The 17245-nt window shown below is 52.3% G+C and overlaps 2 protein-coding genes across 8 annotated transcripts in view; both read left to right on the top strand.

The window, feature by feature from the left end:
• Window positions 1-17245, top strand: part of LOC123369347 (maestro heat-like repeat-containing protein family member 7) — a 172383-nt gene that overhangs the window by 68433 nt on the left and 86705 nt on the right. The gene's annotated exons all lie outside the window — the stretch shown is intronic.
• LOC123369357 lies at window positions 1490-17002 on the top strand. The gene is made up of 10 exons (XM_045014875.1): window positions 1490-2110; window positions 9843-9938; window positions 10646-10750; window positions 11416-11551; window positions 12326-12420; window positions 12906-13013; window positions 13830-13979; window positions 15852-16114; window positions 16379-16477; window positions 16855-17002. Exons 1-7 carry the CDS (start codon window positions 2024-2026, stop codon window positions 13929-13931), a joined length of 729 nt encoding a protein of 242 aa, XP_044870810.1. The 5' UTR covers window positions 1490-2023; the 3' UTR covers window positions 13932-13979; window positions 15852-16114; window positions 16379-16477; window positions 16855-17002.

Here is a 17245-nt window from a genome sequence, read left to right as displayed (position 1 = left end):
CGCACAAAGGCATCTGCCTGCTTGCCTGCTAGCTGGCTGCTGGCTGCCCAGAACTGACCACAGCACCAGCTCCCCTCCCTGGGCCCAGGACACGGCCACATTGCCTTCCCTGCTGGGTGAGATGTGGCTCTCAATCGCCTGTGTGGAACAGGCCGCAGCCTCTGTGCTGTTGACCGAGGGGTCAGTCGTCTACTTCTCCACCCTGCGCTGCCTGGCAGTAAACCGCTTCCTGCGTGGCTCTGGCAGGCGTGGCTGGGCAAAGACAGCCTCCGCCATGTCTGTCTGCAGCGTTGGTGTAGCCCTGTCAGGCCCAGCACATGAGAGAGACAAGGTGGGGGAGGGAATGTCTTTGGTTAGCCCAGTGACTGTGGGTGAGAGAGAAGCTAACAGAAAACTCCAGCGCTTGTCTTGGGCCAATCTAAGATATTCCCTCACCCACGTTCTGTCTCTCATCACCCAATATCTGGGCACATGAGGAAGGCCACCGACCCCACCGCCGCCCTTCTTTGTCTGCAGTTCTCTTGCAGCCCCAGCGCTGCGTGCTTGGAGCTGGCCTCGTGGAAGGGCTCCCTGTCGAGTGATTAAGGGTTTGGGTCTCTAGCACGTAAGCCACTGGGCATTTTAAGCCAGCAGGAACTAGTCCGTGCCAGCTGCGCATGACTAGTCACCCGGGATCTCCTGTCCTGTGGCACTGGTCTGGTTAGATTTGTAAATGGAGGACCAGTCCTTGCCCACCTTGATGATGTGATGTTTGTGTTTCCTATGCCAGGGCCATGGTTTCGATCCGTTTCCAAGAGCGTAACTGGATTTTCCACAAGCTCATGGCCATCCTTAACTGCAGGGACGATGGGCGGCACATCCTGGCCATGGCATTCTTCATTCAGGTGAGCCTCACCAGCGGGTGAGGGTCGTGAAAACAGCCCCGGCCCAGCGGTGACTGGGACATGGGGCTGACCTATGACCAGGGGCAGCAGGTTTGTAGAAATTTTGGTGGTGCTCAGCAGAGCCTGCCCCTTCAAACTCCGCCCCCCACCTGCCTAAAGCTCTGGGAGGGAGTTTGGATGGGGGAGGGGGCCTGGGGTGCAGGCTCTGGGATGGAATTTGGGTGCTGGGTGCAGGCTCTGGGAGGGAGTTTGGGGACAGGAGGGGATGTGGAGGGTGGGGGTGCAGGCTCCGAGAGGGAGTTTGGGGGCCGGAGTGGGGTGTGGGAAAGGGGTGCAGGCTCTGGGAGGAGTTGGCAGGGTGCGGTGCCAGGGCCATGGTTTGGGACCGTTTCCAGAAGCGGTCCTGGATCTTGCACCAGCTGATGGCCATCCTCGACACCAGAGACAAAAAGTGGCACATCCCTGCCATGGCCTTCTTCATTCAGGTGAGCCTCACCGGTGAGTGAGGGTTGTGAGAACAGCCCTGGCCCAGCGGTGACTGAGGCACGGGGCTGACGTATGGCCAGGAGAGGGGTGGCCCTCAAGGCCCTCGGGGTGGGTGGGTGAGCAGGGGCAGGAAATCCCCTAGATCCCTAGTGGTGGAGTCACTCTCTCTGGACATTGTGGTGTTACCTGCCCCAGCTGGTGTCACGGGGCTGGAGCAAGACCCAGAGCTGGATGTTTCTGGATCCCCCAGGCTTAGCTCCACAGCCCTCAAGTCCTGTCTGACTTCCATGTGCCGTGCACAAACAGGGCAACCTCCTGCCCATCCATGGCCAATTCACCGGAATCCCCCCACCCCCGGCTCTGTGTGCAGCTGAGCCTTAGTGAAGAAGCAGGGCAGGCATTGATCTCAGCTGGAGCCTCAAGGGGCTGTTGCACTAGCAGCATTTCAGTGGGGCCCACCCCGGTGACCAATCACAGTGCCTGGTGTACAGTGTAGCCCATCCCGGGCCCATGGCCAGTGAAGCTAAGGACCACATGGTGGAGATGAGTTGCAAGGGGCCAGCCCCGTTCTCTAGCTTGTTTTGCTGTTCAGGTGTTAGCTCCTCCAGTATCCTGACCTCAGCAATGAGCTGGAAGATGCCATCCTGGACCAGATGAGCAGGCAGCTGAGAGACCCCAATACTGTGATGCGCTGGTTGGTGCTCAAAGGCCTCCTCAACCTGGCCCTTCATCCAGAGAAGGTGAGAGGGGAGGAGGGCTGGGGGATAAACCCAGAACTGCAGGGACATGCTGCAGGGCTGGGTCATTGAACCATTCCCAGGGGCATGGCCTTGGCCTGGGAGTCAGGAGCACTGGCTTCAATTCCTGGTTCTGCCCAGGGCTGGCTCCAGGCACCAGCATTCCAAGCTGGTGCTTGGGGCGGCATTCTGCAAGGGGCGGCAGTCCCCCTTGTTTTGCCCCCAAGTAGCACGCCGAATTGCCGGCGGGGGGGGGGGGCAGTCCGTGTGCCCTTAGGGCGGTAGGCGTGTTTCCGCGGCAGCGGCAATTCAGGGGCAGCTTCTATGTTTAGCTGTCCGGGGCGCCTTCAGCTAAACATAGAAGCTGCCGCCGAATTGCCGCCGCCGCGGAAACGCGCCTGCCGCCCTAAGGGCACACGGACTGCCCCCCCCCCCGGCCCAGGGCGGCAATTCGGCGCGCTGCTTGGGGCGGCGAAAACTGTAGAGCCGGCCCTGGTTCTGCCACTGACCTGCTGGGTGATCTTGGGCAAGTCCCTGCCTGGCATTTGTCTGTTGTTCTGCAGGACAGGGCCTGACTCCTGCAGGGTGCGTCTCTGGGTATGTGCAGCACCTGGCACAGCCAGGCCTGATTGTGTCTGGGGTCTCTGTGATCCAAAGAACCCTAGCACTCGAGTAGCAGCAGAGCTGTGAACTCTAGACCCCCAGGGAATGCTGGTCACACCAGTGATCAGGGATGCCCGGACAGAGCCATTTTGCTTCAATTAGGAACCATTTTTTCCTACAAATCCCCTTTTAAAGCCTCGTAGGTTTTAACTGTTGACGTCACGGCTATGTCCCGCAGCACTCGCTCTTCTGAAGAGCTCTAGAAGAGCCTTTTGCTGTTCAGACCTCATAACAAGTTTGATACCCACAGTATAGTGAAGGCAGAGAAAACGCTTGGGACTTAAATACACAGATCTGGCAGCCTGGTCAAAGAGGAGACAAACTGAAGGCAACTCTCGCTAATGATAATTTACTTCCCCTCAGAATAGCGGGTCAGTCTGGTTTATTAAACTAGATCAGACATGGAGAGAGTGTGACTGTAATTCTCTTTGTTATACACCATTCCCATTGTTCCATGCGCTTCAGCCTGGTTTTCACTTGCTTGTGGTTCATTTTCCCTTCTGGAACTGGTTAGCCTGTATTTGACACATTTTTTCCCTGATGCAGTTTGAGATTTTGAAAGGTTCAAAAACCAGATACAGAAATGATTGAATCTGGCTTTTAGTAACAGACCAACCCTAGAACTAGTGTGCAAAATTGGCTCCCTCCCCTAGGCTAGGCTGTAAGGACTGGGACTCAGGAGAACCCAGGTTCGGTTCCTGGCTCTGCCAGACTCCCTGGGTGATTGTGGGCGAGTCACGTAGCCTCTCTGTGCCTGAGTTCCATGTCTGTACAATGGGGATAGAAATCCTTCCTTTGTGTGTCTAGCCTGTAAGATCTAGACCAGGGACTGTCAATTACTGTGCCTGGAAAGCCCCCAGCACAAGCTCTGATTGCAGGTAGGCCCTCGAGGTGCTATTCAAACAATAATACACTTGATTTGCTTGGGGTCAATGTGTTGTGTAGAGAACTTTCCACAGATGATACCTACTAATAAAAAGCATCCCCTGAGATCTGGGGTACAAGGATGCAGCTGCTTATGTTGCAGGTATCCGGCCCTGCTGCCCGTGATCTTAGCTGGCTTTGCAAAGGCTTTGAGGCTCTAACACAGGGGTCGGCAACCTTTCAGCAGTATTGTGCTGAGTCTTCATTTATACATTCTAATTTAAGGCTTCGCGTGCCGGTAATACATTTTAACGTTTTTTAGAAGGTCTCTCTATAAGTCTATAATATATAACCAAACTACTGTTATATGTAAAGTAAACAAGGTTTTCAAAATGTTTCAGAAGCTTTATTTAAAATTAAATTAAAATGCAGATCTTATCAGTTTAGTGTGATCCTTGCCCTTGCTTTTTCTTGCTGAGTTTTCCATTGTCTGGCACGTATTTGGATACTTTAAGCTGCACCCAGGCTTCTGAGTGATCACTTGTTAACCGGCTCCGAGAGGGACAGAGGACAGATTTTGTGTGTGAAAATACCTGTTCACACAGGTATGTGGATCCAAATGCTGAAAGCATTGCAAACGCAATTTTCTTCAAACAGTTAAATTTCACTGGCAGGGATGTCCAGCAGGTCAGAATAGAGGCCCCATGATCTCTCTCGGTGGCTTCAAGTGCGCTCTGCAGATCCACAAACTTTGATGTCCACAATTCTGAGCTTTTTAACTGAATGAGTTGCATTTCGAAATCTTCAACACCCATCCACTGAAATACAGACAAATCCAAGTCACTTTCGTTGAACTTTTCAGATTTAATTAGAAAAGAAAGCATTGGGCCAAATCGCTGGAAATCTTGAAATCTGTCAGAAAATTCTGATTCCAGTTCTTGCATGTACTTTCCAATCTCATCGACATTGACAGTGCAACACGTCGATAGCTCTTTTATGAGTTGGAAATAGCGGAAAGTAGAAGTTTGAATATCCCTGGAAAAAACTGCTAGTTTCACAACAAATGCTTTCCAGGCTTCATAAAGATCCAGAACTGTTTGCCCTGCACCCTGGAGACAGAGGTTGAGTTCGGGTTAGGTGAGCGGTGATGTCAGTTAGAAACATGAGCTTACACAGCCATTTGTCATCTTCCAGTTCGGGGTAGTTTTGTTCTTTTTCCGACAAAAAGGCCTTGATTGCATCAAAACAGTTTACAAAGCACACCAAAACCTTGCCACCACTTAGCCACCGAATGTTGCTGTGAAGTGGGATGTCGTTATAAGCACTGTCCATCTCTTCTAGTAGTGCTTGAAATTGTCTGTGAGTCAAAGCAAATCGAGCAACAAGGAAATTCACAATTCGCACCACTGTATTCATCACATTATTAAGCTCTGAATGAGAAATTTTAGCACACAGGTTTTCTTGATGGATGATACAGTGAAATTTGACTGTTGGATGGCCAATTTGATCTTCAGGCAACTTTACAAATCCCTTCTGTTTTCCAACCATGGCAGGAGCACCATCTGTTGTCACACAAAATATTTTTCTGATGTCAACTCCTCGTTCTTCAAAATGGTTTACAAAACTTTCCAGTATATCTTCCCCATTTGTTGTGCCATGCAGGGGTTTTAGGCAACAAAGTTCCTCTTGGATTTCATTGGAAGCACACTATCTTGCAACAACTGCAAACCGTGGAATGTCGTTTATATCCACGCTCCCATCAATTGCAACACTAAAACTATGTCTTTCAATGCAGTCATCTGCTTTTCCTTAATGTTTTCTGCCATTTCACTTATGCATCTCTCAACTGTTCTGGCAGAGATGGGCAGTTCTTTTATTCTAGATATGATTGTATTTTTATTTGGCAAATCATTGAACAAAATCTCCGAACTGCTGAGAAAAACTTCTTTTATATATTCCCCATCTGTAAACAGCTTTCTGTTTTTTGCAATGTACTGTGCAATCTTGTAACTTCCTACTGTAGCTTGATTTTTACTTACACTTAAGCTTTTAAAAACACTGCTTTGCTTCTCATAGGCTGCTACTGCCTTTTTGATTGATTCAGTCTTGTCTGCTTCATCAAAAAAAGTTTTCTCGTGCTTCGTTTCAAAATGTCATCGAACACTTGACGTGCGACAAACAACACTTCAATAACAGAAAGCACAAATAGCACAGTCCTTCTTTTCAATAAACCCAAATGCATCTGTCCAAGCAGGCTAAAATGATCAGACATCTAGCTTCACTTTCTTAGGAGCTGCCATTTTGTCAAATGTTCCCTTCAACTCTCAGTGGGGGAAAAAATGGTGATAGAAGGCAGGCACAAGGTCAAACGCAATGTGGGCTGAGATAAGCAATTTTAAGATGGGGGTGCTGAGCGGCAGCCCCTCTTCCCTTGTGTGCAACCCTCACTGTCCCAGGCTGGGAACAGTGGGCTACAGCGGGGAACAGGGCCGGCTCCAGACCCCAGCGCGGCAAGCACGCGCGTGGGGCGGCCCTTTCCCGGGGGGGCGGCAGGCTGGGCCGGCGGACCTGCCGCAGTCATGCCTGCAGGAGGTCCACCGGAGCCCCGGGACGACCAGACCTGCCGCAGGCATGACTGCGGAGGGGGCGCTCTTCCTGCGGCTTGGCTGGACCTCCCGCAGGCGTGCCTGCGGCAGCTCAAGCGGAGCCGCCAGACCTGCGAACCGTCCGCAGCCGCGGGAAGTCCAGCCGAGCTGCGCGACCAGCGGACCCTCCGCAGTCATGCCCGCGGGAGGTCCGCTGCTCCCGCGGCTCTGGGGCGCCTCCCGCGCATGACTGCTTGGGGCGGCCAAAAAGGTAGAGCCGCCCCTGGCGGGGAAGCTGCAGAGCAGTGATCTAAGGCCAGAAGAGCCCAGGGTGGCCTGCAGGGACTCCAGGCCAGAAAACAGGCTGAGCAAGGGTGGAGGTCAGTAACTGGAACCCCAGATTGGCAGCTGAGGTGAGTGAACTGCCCCGGTAGGGCTGAGCAGGGTCGCAGGTCTGGACCCTGTCTGGAAGGGCGCCTGCGCAAGATAAGTGGGGCTGCCGCGGGGGGGGGGGGGGGACCCTGGCTGGCAAAGGGCCAGCAGCGGGAACCCCAGAGCGGCTGCAGACTGAGCGGCTCAGCCTGTCACCGCTCTGGGGTTTCAGCTGTGGGCTCCTGCCAGCTGGGGTCTCAGCCCCCTGCCAGCCTGGGGTTCCTTCTCCCAGGCTGGCAGTGGGTGCTGAGTGGGGCTGCGGCAAGGGGGACCTCGGCTGGCAAGGGGCCAGCAGCGGGAATCCCAGAGTGGCTTGCTCAGCCTGCCGTGACTCTGGGGTTTCAGCCATGGGCTCCTGCTAGCTGGGGTCTCAGCCCCCTGCCAGCCTGGGGTTCCTTCCCCCAGGCCAGCAGTGGGTGCTGAGTGGGACTGGCTGAGGGTCCCCAGCTGGCAGGAGCTGGTGGCAGAAAGTGCCAGAGCGGCAGTGGGCTGAGCAGCTCAGCCCGCCCCACATGCCATTAAAAATTGGCTCGTGTACCACATTTGGCACGCGTGCCATAGGTTGCCGACCCCCTGCTTTAGAGCAAGCCCTAGGTGAAGAGGGTAAGAGAAGAATTTCTCTGAGGGGTTGTCATAAACAGATAGTTAAAGGTTAATGTCTCTTTTACCTGTAAAGGGTTAAGAAGCTCAGTAAACCTGGCTGACACCTGACCAGAGGACCAATAAGGGGACAAGATACTTTCAAATCTTGGTGGAGGGAAGTCTTTTGTTTGTGCTTTTTGTTTGGGGGTTGTTCGCTCTTGGCACTAAGAGGGACCAGACATCAATCCAGGCTCTCCAAATCTTTCTGAATCAGTCTCTCATGTTTCAAACTTGTAAGTAAGAGCCAGGCAAGGCGTGTTAGTCTTATTTTTGTTTTCTCAACTTGTAAATGTTCCTTTTTGCTGAGAGGATTTTACCTCTGTTTGCTGTAATTTTGAATCTAAGGCTAGAGGGGGTTCCTCTGGGATATATGAATCTGATTACCCTGTAAAGTATTTTCCATCCTGATTTTACAGAGATAATTTTACCTTGCTTTCTTTAATTAAAAGCTTTCTTTTTAAGAACCTGATTGATTTTTTTTCCCTTGTATTAAGATCCAAGGGGATTGGATCTGGACTCACCAGGAATTGGTGGGGGAAGGGAGGGGGATGGTTAAATTCTCCTTGTGTTAAGATCCAAGGGGTTGGGTCGGTGTTCACCAGGAACTTGGTGAAAAAGCCTCTCAAGGCTGCCCAGGGAGGGGAAGGTTTTGGGGGGACAGGAAGTGATCCAGACACTAAAATTTCTGGATGGTGGCAGTGTTACCAGATCTAAGCTAGTAATTAAGCTTAGAAGTGTCTATGCAGGTCCCCACATCTGTACCCTAAAGTTCAGAGTGGGGGAGGAACCTTGACAGGGGTGAATTGTTGCTTAGAGAAGCTCCTGGGGAAAGGAATCCTCATGGTAATCTGTGCAAGCAGCTTGCTACAGCTAAAGGGTGTGAAAGTGATTTAATCAAGGAAGTATCAGAGGGGTAGCCGTGTTAGTCTGGATCTGTAAAAGCAGCAAAGAATCCTGTGGCACCTTATAGACTCAAACAGACGTTTTACAGCATGAGCTTTCGTGGGTGAATACCCATATCTACACCAGCGACACCATCACAGGACCTAACCAGATCGGCCACACCATCACCGGTTCATTCACCTGCATGTCCACCAATGTAATATACACCATCGTATGCCAGCAATGCCCCTCTGCTATGTACATCGGCCAAACTGGACAGTCTCTAAGGAAAAGGATAAATGGACACAAATTAGATATTAGGAATGGCAATATACAAAAACCTGTAGGAGAACACTTCAACCTCCCTGGCCACACAATAGCAGATCTTAAGGTGGCCATCCTACAGCAAAAAAACTTCAGGACCAGACTTCAAAGAGAAACTGCTGAGCTTCAGTTCATCTGGAAATTTGACACCATCAGCTCAGGATTAAACACAGACTGTGAATGGCTTGCCAACTACAGAACCAGTTTCTCCTCCCTTGGTTTTCACACCTCAACTGCTAGAACAGGGCCTCATCCTCCCTGATTGAACTAAGCTCGTTATCTCTAGCTTGCTTCTTGCTTGCTTGCTGCCCCTGGAAATTTCCACTACTTGCATCCGACGAAGTGGGTATTCACCCACGAAAGCTCATGCTGCAAAACGTTTGTTAGTCTATAAGGTGCCACAGGATTCTTTGCTGCTTAATCAAGGAAGTTTCAGTTCCTAACAGCCAGAAATTTTCTGTTGTAAATGGATCCACTGACTTTCCTTCTAAAAGATCTAGTGTGGATAGCTTTGAAAAGGTCTCAGATGGAGTAAGAGCTGTTAAAAAAGTTAAGCAGCCCTATAGCCAAGTGGCTGTGTTTGGCCAGCTTGTTGGGAAGACAATGGTGTTGGGAAAGGAATGTCTTCATGCTGATTCTTTAAGTGAGCAGTATGTGTGATATCCACCCATTGCAGTTTGGCTGTTCCATACTCTGCTGGGTACCAGGCCCTGCACAGAGAACTGCTAAGAGCAAGGATTGATGAGGCAGCAGGCATCCGGGCATGAACTCTTGCTAAGTGTCCCTGGAGTGATGTGAATGGGAGAGGCCAGGATGTGATTTTTGAGTCTTGCCAGGGCTCCTGGAGAATCCTCCTAATTGTCCCCTGACTGGTGTAGCCCACAACTGTGGGAGCAGCAAAGAATCCTGTGGCACCTTATAGACTAACAGACGTTTTGCAGCATGAGCTTTCGTGGGTGAATACCCACTTCTTCGGATGCAAGAATACAAAAACCTTGCATCCGAAGAAGTGGGTATTCACCCACGAAAGCTCATGCTGTAAAACGTCTGTTAGTCTATAAGATGCCACAGGATTCTTTGCTGCTTCTACAGAACCAGACTAACACGGCTACCCCTCTGATACTTAACTGTGGGAGGTCCACCGGAGCTGCGGGACCGGCGACTGGCAGAGCGCCTCCCGCGGCATGCCGCCCTGCTTGGGGCAGTGAAATGTCTAGAGCCACCCCTGTCAGCCATAAAACCGTTCTGCTCTGAAACACCAGTAACCAAATCTGTCCTCAGACCCTGAAGCACATACTGTAGCCCCATGTCCCATGACTCATGGGTGCTCCCTCTTCTTGCAGGCTCTGCACAACCACTATTCGCGGAGCCTGGACACCATCCTCAGGGGCCGGTTGACAGAGACCCCCACCATGGACAAGCTGCAGCACCTCCTGGAGGTGAGTAGAATGGGACGGTCTGGGTGGAATTGCCTCTGAACCCTGTGGGAGGGCAGCAAAGGAGAGACTAGAGGAGCCCCGTTTCCATTGTGTCCTTCCAGCTTGGACCCAGCCGGACACGCGTTCCCAGAGCTGCCAGTGCAGGGGGAAGGAGCTGGGACTGTCAGTCAGAGCTCTGCACGGTTGCATTAAGCACTAAGAGTGAGCACCAGGCCTGGCTGGGGCCTGAGAGACTGAAACCCCTGCGAGATGCAGGACATGGGCCTCTGAGAAAAGTCACTGGCTCCTTTCTAGGGAGACCCTGAGATACAGGAGGTGCCTCAGGGAATCAGCTCTTCTGTCCTAGGGACACTGCAGTTCCCAGAGGGATTGTCCTCAGGGCCATTCCATCAATCCTACCAAGGCCTTTGCAGCTGGGGTCTGGGGTCCAGGGCATGTGCCTTGATCCTGACGTGCTGTTCATGGATCAGGGGTTCAGAGCAAATAGACCAGCCCCACGACTGACCATTGTCCCAGCCTGGAGAGACAAGGAGCTTGTGCCCAGCAAGACATGGGCAGTGTCATGAATCCCCTTTTCAAGCTCTGCGACCAGGGCTCGGCTACTCCACCCTGAGCACAAAGTCTGAGCCCCTTGGGGAGGGGGTGAGGCTGGTTTGAAGAGCATGTTCGCCTGCCCGCTGACCCTCCCCTGCCTCCTTCTCCCGCAGCACGTCCATCCCTCTCTCCAGTCGAAAAACACCCAGGAGACAGCCAGGGCCGTACAGACCAGCACTGCCCTGCTCAAATTCGCCACCTCCCTGCCTGTATTTGACGTAAGTGACCTCTGACCCCAGCATCCTGCAGAGTCAGGGCTTGAGTCAAGTTCCTCATCCCATGGCTAATTGGTCCCCCCCTGGGTCCGTAAGGGACTGCATTCCATAGGCCGCTGGCTGGCAGGGTCGTGCCTGGCCTCAGGGCCCTTGTTATTCTGGAGCACCTAGGCAGCGAATGCTCAGCGAGGGCCCTTGCCCTGCTCCCTTTGCTCCGAGCTCCCTTGGGGGCAGAGAGGAAGGGTAGGTCCATACTTACCGCACGGGTCGACGCGGTGAGTTCGACTTCTCGGAGTTCGAACTATCGCATCTAATTAAGACGCGATAGTTCGAACTCCCCACGCGCTCTGGTCGACTCCGGAACTCCACCACCGCGAACGGTGGTGGCGGAGTCGACCTTGGAGCCGCGGAGTTCAACCCCGCCGCGTCTGGACGGGTAAGTCAGTCGAACTAAGGTAGTTCGACTTCAGCTACGCGAATAAGTCGCGTACTTTAGTTCAACTCCCCTCCCCCCGCCCCCCCCCCCGTAGTGTAGACCAGACCGAAGAGGGCTGTCGCTCCTCTCCTCCAGCGCCTCCTACTGAGGAGTGGGAGCAGAGCTCAGGTCCAGGGGCGCTGGGGAGCTGAAGGGAGAATGTTGATGGATTCCCCTCTCCTCCTTCCACCAGACCTCCTCCGCCTTCTCCAAGGCAGGCGAATTCGTGCTGCAGCTGGGTCTCTATATCTCTCACCCAGCCGATGATATCAGCCGGCAAGCCAGGGGTGGGATATATTGGCTTCACTGGCTCCTGCTTCAGAAGAGGGGTAAGAAACCCAGCTGGGCAATGGGACCCCATGGAAACGAGCCTCTGGGAGACTAGCTCCAGCTGGCCATTGGGACGCCTCTAGAACTAAGGCCTCTCCGTTTAGACCCGCTGTAGCGGGAAAGAGGAACCCCAATAGAAACAAGGCCCCTCCTTTGAGACTCCCTCTGCTGGGCAATGGGACCCTACAGAAAGAAGCCCCCTTCTCTGAGACCGACCCCAGCTTAGATGTTGACTCTTTCTCTCCCCCTCTCTCTGAAGTAGGGAGATGAGTGTGAAAGTGCCAGGGAAATTGGCTGCTTTATCTCAGAGCCCGGCTCTGTCCCCCAGCCCAGGGAAATCAGCCCACCCCATACGGGGCAGCCAGCTCGTGAGGGGACAGGAACGGAGCTATTGAGACACATGGAGGGAAAGAGCCCATCATGAGGGCAGGGGCAGGAGCAGGGACCACAGGAGACGGACACAGAGCTTGTAGGATGTCACCAGTCGGGTAGCCAGGGCCAGATCCTGACTTCAGTGGGTGTGGGGGGTTCACAGTATTAGACACCCCCATTAACAGGCACCCACTCCCAGCGCACAATGACTGTAAGGGTCACATGGTTACTGTGATGGCTGAAATAAATCCCCCTTTTTGTACTAACCCGCCTAGTACGGACCCTGCGATTCCATTGGGCCATGGATGCCATGAGGACCCTGGCCAGTGTGCACCCAGAAGGAAACAGGCACTGAAAGCGGAAGGCCAAACCTCCCCAATGGGTGTGTCTTTCTCCCCCAGGGCTCAACACCAGAGAGGCACCAGAGCTGTGGTGCCGGGTTGGGCTCCACGATCCCAAGCATCTGGGGTACAGAAACCTGGCCAGGGTGGGAGAGGTAAGGACTCTCCGCTGGTGCATTGCAGCAGCTCAGGTGTGGAGCTGTGTCCCCCTGCAGTGAGTGTGTCATGGACACAGGGCAAGAGCCTGCTCCTTATTTTGAGCAAAGTATGTAAGGCTCCTGGGAATGTCCGTGGGGTGAGGTGTGGGAATGAACCAGATCTAAAAGACCCCGAACCTCTAGCGGGTGAGCTGCAGGAGCTATCGCTGCTGGGAGCAGGAGGGGTCCTGCGTTGTCTGTGTGAGCTGGGTTCCAGAGCGCGCAGACACATTCCCAGCATCTCATGCCACCTGTGGTGAATCCTGCTCCAGAAAGAGCTATTTGAGGCCTCAGTGCCTGCAGCTTCTTACTGAAGGGGGTTCCTGGTCCATGGGACCCCAAAGGTTGACTGCCCCAGGACTCTTGTCCACCTTGTGAGCCACTAGAGGGATTTAGAGCCTGGTTCTGGGCCATTGCAAGGGCTCTGGTTCTTTTGGTTTTAGGTCTTTGGCGAGCTGTTCATGGAGGACCAGAAAATATCTTTCCTCCAGGCGGGGCTGCTGGCCATCCACCTCTCCCTGCTCTATGTCAGCCAGCTGCTAGAGGACGAGGTAACCAAAGAGGGATCACCTGGGGAGGGACCCCCCAGGGTCTTTCACCTCCAGGCCATTGAAAATCACTCCCATCCCATCCCCATGCGCTGACCAGGGAGCAAGAAGAGGATGACCCCAGGCAGGTGCCATTGGTCGGTGCCAGCTTGTCCCCTGAGCAGCTCAAAGCAGGGCAGGCCCAGCTCTCCAGCAAGGCTATTTCCTAACAGGCGTCACATCAGCACGACACACTGCCATTGCTCATGCGAGGGGCTGCCAACTCCCCTAGCCACCTCTGTGAGCCTTTCATCCCCCTCCGGGCCTCAGGCCGGTTCCTAGTGCTCTGGTATCATGTTATCCCTGCCCCCACCTGCTCTGGGAGAACTGGAGGAGTCAGTCAGCAGAGGCTGCTTAAGTGCCCCATTCACCAGAGCTACTGGCCATGGCATCCTGTTAAGGATGGGGGATCCCTTGGGGAAAGGTGTCCACTTCCTCTCACCCCACAGCACTACTGCCCAAAGCCTCCCAGCCCCTCAGCTGGAGGGGGCAAGGGTGGCTGAGGGGACTCTGGGGAGCGGAGCTGGATTCCCGCTGGGTTGGGAGGTAGAACAGTTCTCGCGGGGGGACTGAGAGGAGTGGGGGCAGGAGTTCATTCCACAATGGTGGGAGAGGGGATGGAAGTCACTAGAGAAGAGAGAAGATTTCGCCTCGGGGGTTGGACGGGGGAATCCGTCCCTCAGACGTGGGGAGGAAATTTTGCTGGCTCCTGGTGCAGTTAATACCCTTCGTTCTCGTGGGTGTCCGAGTCTCTGATTGATCCTTGTTCCCTTGCAACAGGGGGACATTACAGCCAACGTCATGGTACAACTATTTAACATCAGGTGCTTGCGCCAGGTCCCCAAAGCCCTGCAGGGGCTGTGCTCTGTGGGGCAGCACTGAAGACCTCCACCCCGCCTTCGCATGACCAGCTCCCACCCCCTGCCGCAGGTACTGGTCTGTCTCACTGTGCCTGGGGGGAAGGGCTGGGGGGAGCGGCCATAGAGCCCGCAGCACTGAGAGAAACCAAGGCCGAGCACCTCGCTCTGAACACCCTGCCCCACCCCAACCCCTGGAGCTGGGGCTAGGCCAGATACTGGTTCGGAAGAATCAGGCTGTGGGGCTGGCCCAGAAGTGAGAGCATCCGCAGAACCAGGGGTTATGCTCAATAGCCATTGCAGTCTGGGAGGGGTGTGCTTAATCTTTTGGAAAATCCCTTGAATATGTTGAAAGTGATACATAGGAACACACCTTATGTTAAAAGGCCTTGTAATGCTAATGTTGCACTGTTAATGCCTGTAAACAGTATTAGAACTTTTCACAGGAGAAAAGACATTCCAGACTTAATGTGCTGTATGAAAAAGGAAACTGAGGCACACTACCATATTGCTTTCATGGATAAATGCCAAAATTCCTGTACTATGGACAACATTGATATCTACATTGACTTGAAGCTAATTGGGTTCCAAACAGTGGCCAGAGTTTGTATGAATAAAGTAGCTATGTTCTTTTACTCTTGGCAAGATCACATGAGACATACAGGAATCCTACTGCAAGAGCAGATCCAATCCTCTATTGTTCTACCCAAGTTTTACCTTGAGTTTGTAAAATGATTCAGTCATGTTACTGAACATGAGTTGGGTAAATCATTTCTGTTACGTGCTGACATGGCTTCTAACCCAGAATAGGAAGCTTTTGGGATGCAGTCAGAGATGTTTGTCAGCTCTTCCTGCATCAATTTTGCGTTGGGGGTGTGACATTATGAGTGTAATATAATATATCTCATTGAAAGGTGACAGGGCAAGAAAGAGTTAATTACCTCATAAACTGACCTGACCCATGGCTGAACTTTAGAGACTTGTTAGGAAAATATGTAAATGAATAGAACTTTGAAATGCAAGTCTGCATTGTTAGAGGTAGAAGGGTAGGTGTTTGCTCAGGTCTTGTGATATAAGCAAACAAGTCTTGTCTATTGCTATAGCTTTGATTCAAAGATCAAAAAGGGAATATTAACATTTAGGAAGATACTTGAGTGAAATAGTATTATTGTCTATATGTCTCTTTGAAGGTTGTGATAAACTGTATCTGAACTGTTTAATGGATCAATTACCCTCTGCTAATTGCCAGGATGTTTGGGAGAAGAAAAGTTAAGCCTATTGTTTTCTCAAGCCAAAAGGCTGCTGGAAATGTATAAGAACCCTGGGACACGATCCTACTTCATCTCAGATCTGCTTTGGGTTTCAAGATCCCCAGTCACTGACTGGAGTCACTCTGAATATAGACATTGGACTATAGCCTATGGACTATTTCTAAAAGGACTTTGGCAACTACAAGCTCATCTCTACTATGTATCTGAACCTCAAGAATTGAATTCAAGTCTATATGTATATTGATCTTGAAGCTCAGACCCACAAAACCTCCCTTGGTATTCGGTAGTCTCTATGGCGGGGAGAGTTCTGAGGGAATAGAATGTTGGGGGCTGGCTCTGGCGGGAAAAGCTGGTTCTGGTTCTGGTTCTGGCCGGTTTGAGCCAGGGGAATCCAGTGTCTTACCTGTAAACAAGTCAGCTGACAAAGATGGAGTCCTAGGGTCACAGTTCATATACTCCATGCTGGATTTCATTAAAACCAGAAGGTCCTGGGCCTAACACCCGTATATTGTGTCCACTGTGCCTAGAAATAGTAGGGAAAGGTTTCTGTATTGGGGTATCGTTTGTTTTCTCGAATACCAAGGGAGGTTTTGTGGGTCTGAGCTTCAGGCTCCTAAACCTGTCACTGATTCACTGTTTGTTTATGCTCGTATTTCTCCCCCTATTTTACCCAGTTTCTGTACCTCTGGCTGCAACCTACAGACCTTTGCACGCAGGATCAGAGGGATGTGTGCTGGGTAGAGCCCAGTCACTGGAGCCGCCAGCTGCCCCCGCTCCGCTAAAAGCCAGCCTCCCTCCTTTGGGGCTTCGTGCACCACAGCCTGCCTGAGCAGGGTGAAACACTTGGTGACTATGGGGGGAGGCTCTTCCCACCACCCCAGACCCTGGCTTCTTCCCCATATGCAATGTCATCAAGACAACATAAGGGCAGAAGAAGGTAATTATAAATTTCTTAAGTAAGTTTTTTTTTTTAAATGAGTCATTTTATGAGATCAACTCTTTCCAGCAGGAGTTAACTATTAATTTTGTGAGGCAATTGAAATAAACAGGCTTTTGTTTTACTATCTAAATGTAAAAATGTTCATTCTAGGTTTCTTGCTACTATATGATCCCCTTACTCTCTTAATGCACCACAAATATGCCTGTATTCATCACAAATGTTGGAGAAAATGCATTAATAGTAACATGTTTATTGTTTTAGGAAACTCTGTGATACAGCCTTCAACCAAGTGTCCCTGAATGATGAAATTATTGAAAGGCCCTGGCTCATATACTCACCATCACCTGGCTGTGTCTTCTGGTTTGTATGCAAATTGTTGTCTCTGAACAGCACATCTGCACTAGCTAAGAGAGGATTTGATTCATGGGATCACATTGGCAGACTTGCTGCCACACAGGCCTGGGAGAGATGAGCCGCGAAACCCCCACAAAGCCAGCCCCTGGCACACAGCTCTGTAGCACTGAGTCCCCGTACATGTGAGCGCAATCCAGCAGGGCCCTGGGCCAGCCCCACCCTCTCCCACTGCCGCTCTCTGGCAGGCCAGGGCACAGTTCACAACTTAGCACTGATCAGCTGCAGGTATCCTCGCGGGCCATGATATGGTTTTAGCAGCATTTTAAATGTTTGCCTATTGCACAGATCTCACTTTTCCCAATGTTGTTCCATCTGGGCACCAGTCAGCTCCTGTGCGCCAGAGAGCTCCCACAGCTCACACTGAACCAGGGACGAAGGGGGCAGGAGGTTGGAAGAGAAGGCACCAGCCTGGGACCCAGGAGACCCATGGCCATTTCCCAGCTCTGCCACAGATGTTCTGCGTGGCCTCGGGCAAGTCCCTTATTCCCTCTGTGCCGCAGTTCCCTGTCTGTTCAGTGGGGGTAGCAGCCAGGCCGTGCCTTGCAGGGGGTGGTCAGGAAAAATGCAATTGAGGTTGGGCAGGTTGGAAGAGAAGGTACCAGCCTCCCTGCCGCTTTCCTGCCTTCTTCTCCTGCCCTTTCACAGTGGTGTCTGAGCAACTCCATCTGCTCACGAGCCCGCCCCAGCTCCCCCACCCTGCTGGCCTTGCCCACC

Source organism: Mauremys mutica, chromosome 4 (assembly GCF_020497125.1).
Source record: "Mauremys mutica isolate MM-2020 ecotype Southern chromosome 4, ASM2049712v1, whole genome shotgun sequence".
Classification (NCBI taxonomy): domain Eukaryota; kingdom Metazoa; phylum Chordata; order Testudines; family Geoemydidae; genus Mauremys; species Mauremys mutica.
The sequence above is the reverse complement of the archived record's forward strand: the minus strand, read 5'-3'. Positions and strand labels throughout refer to the sequence as shown.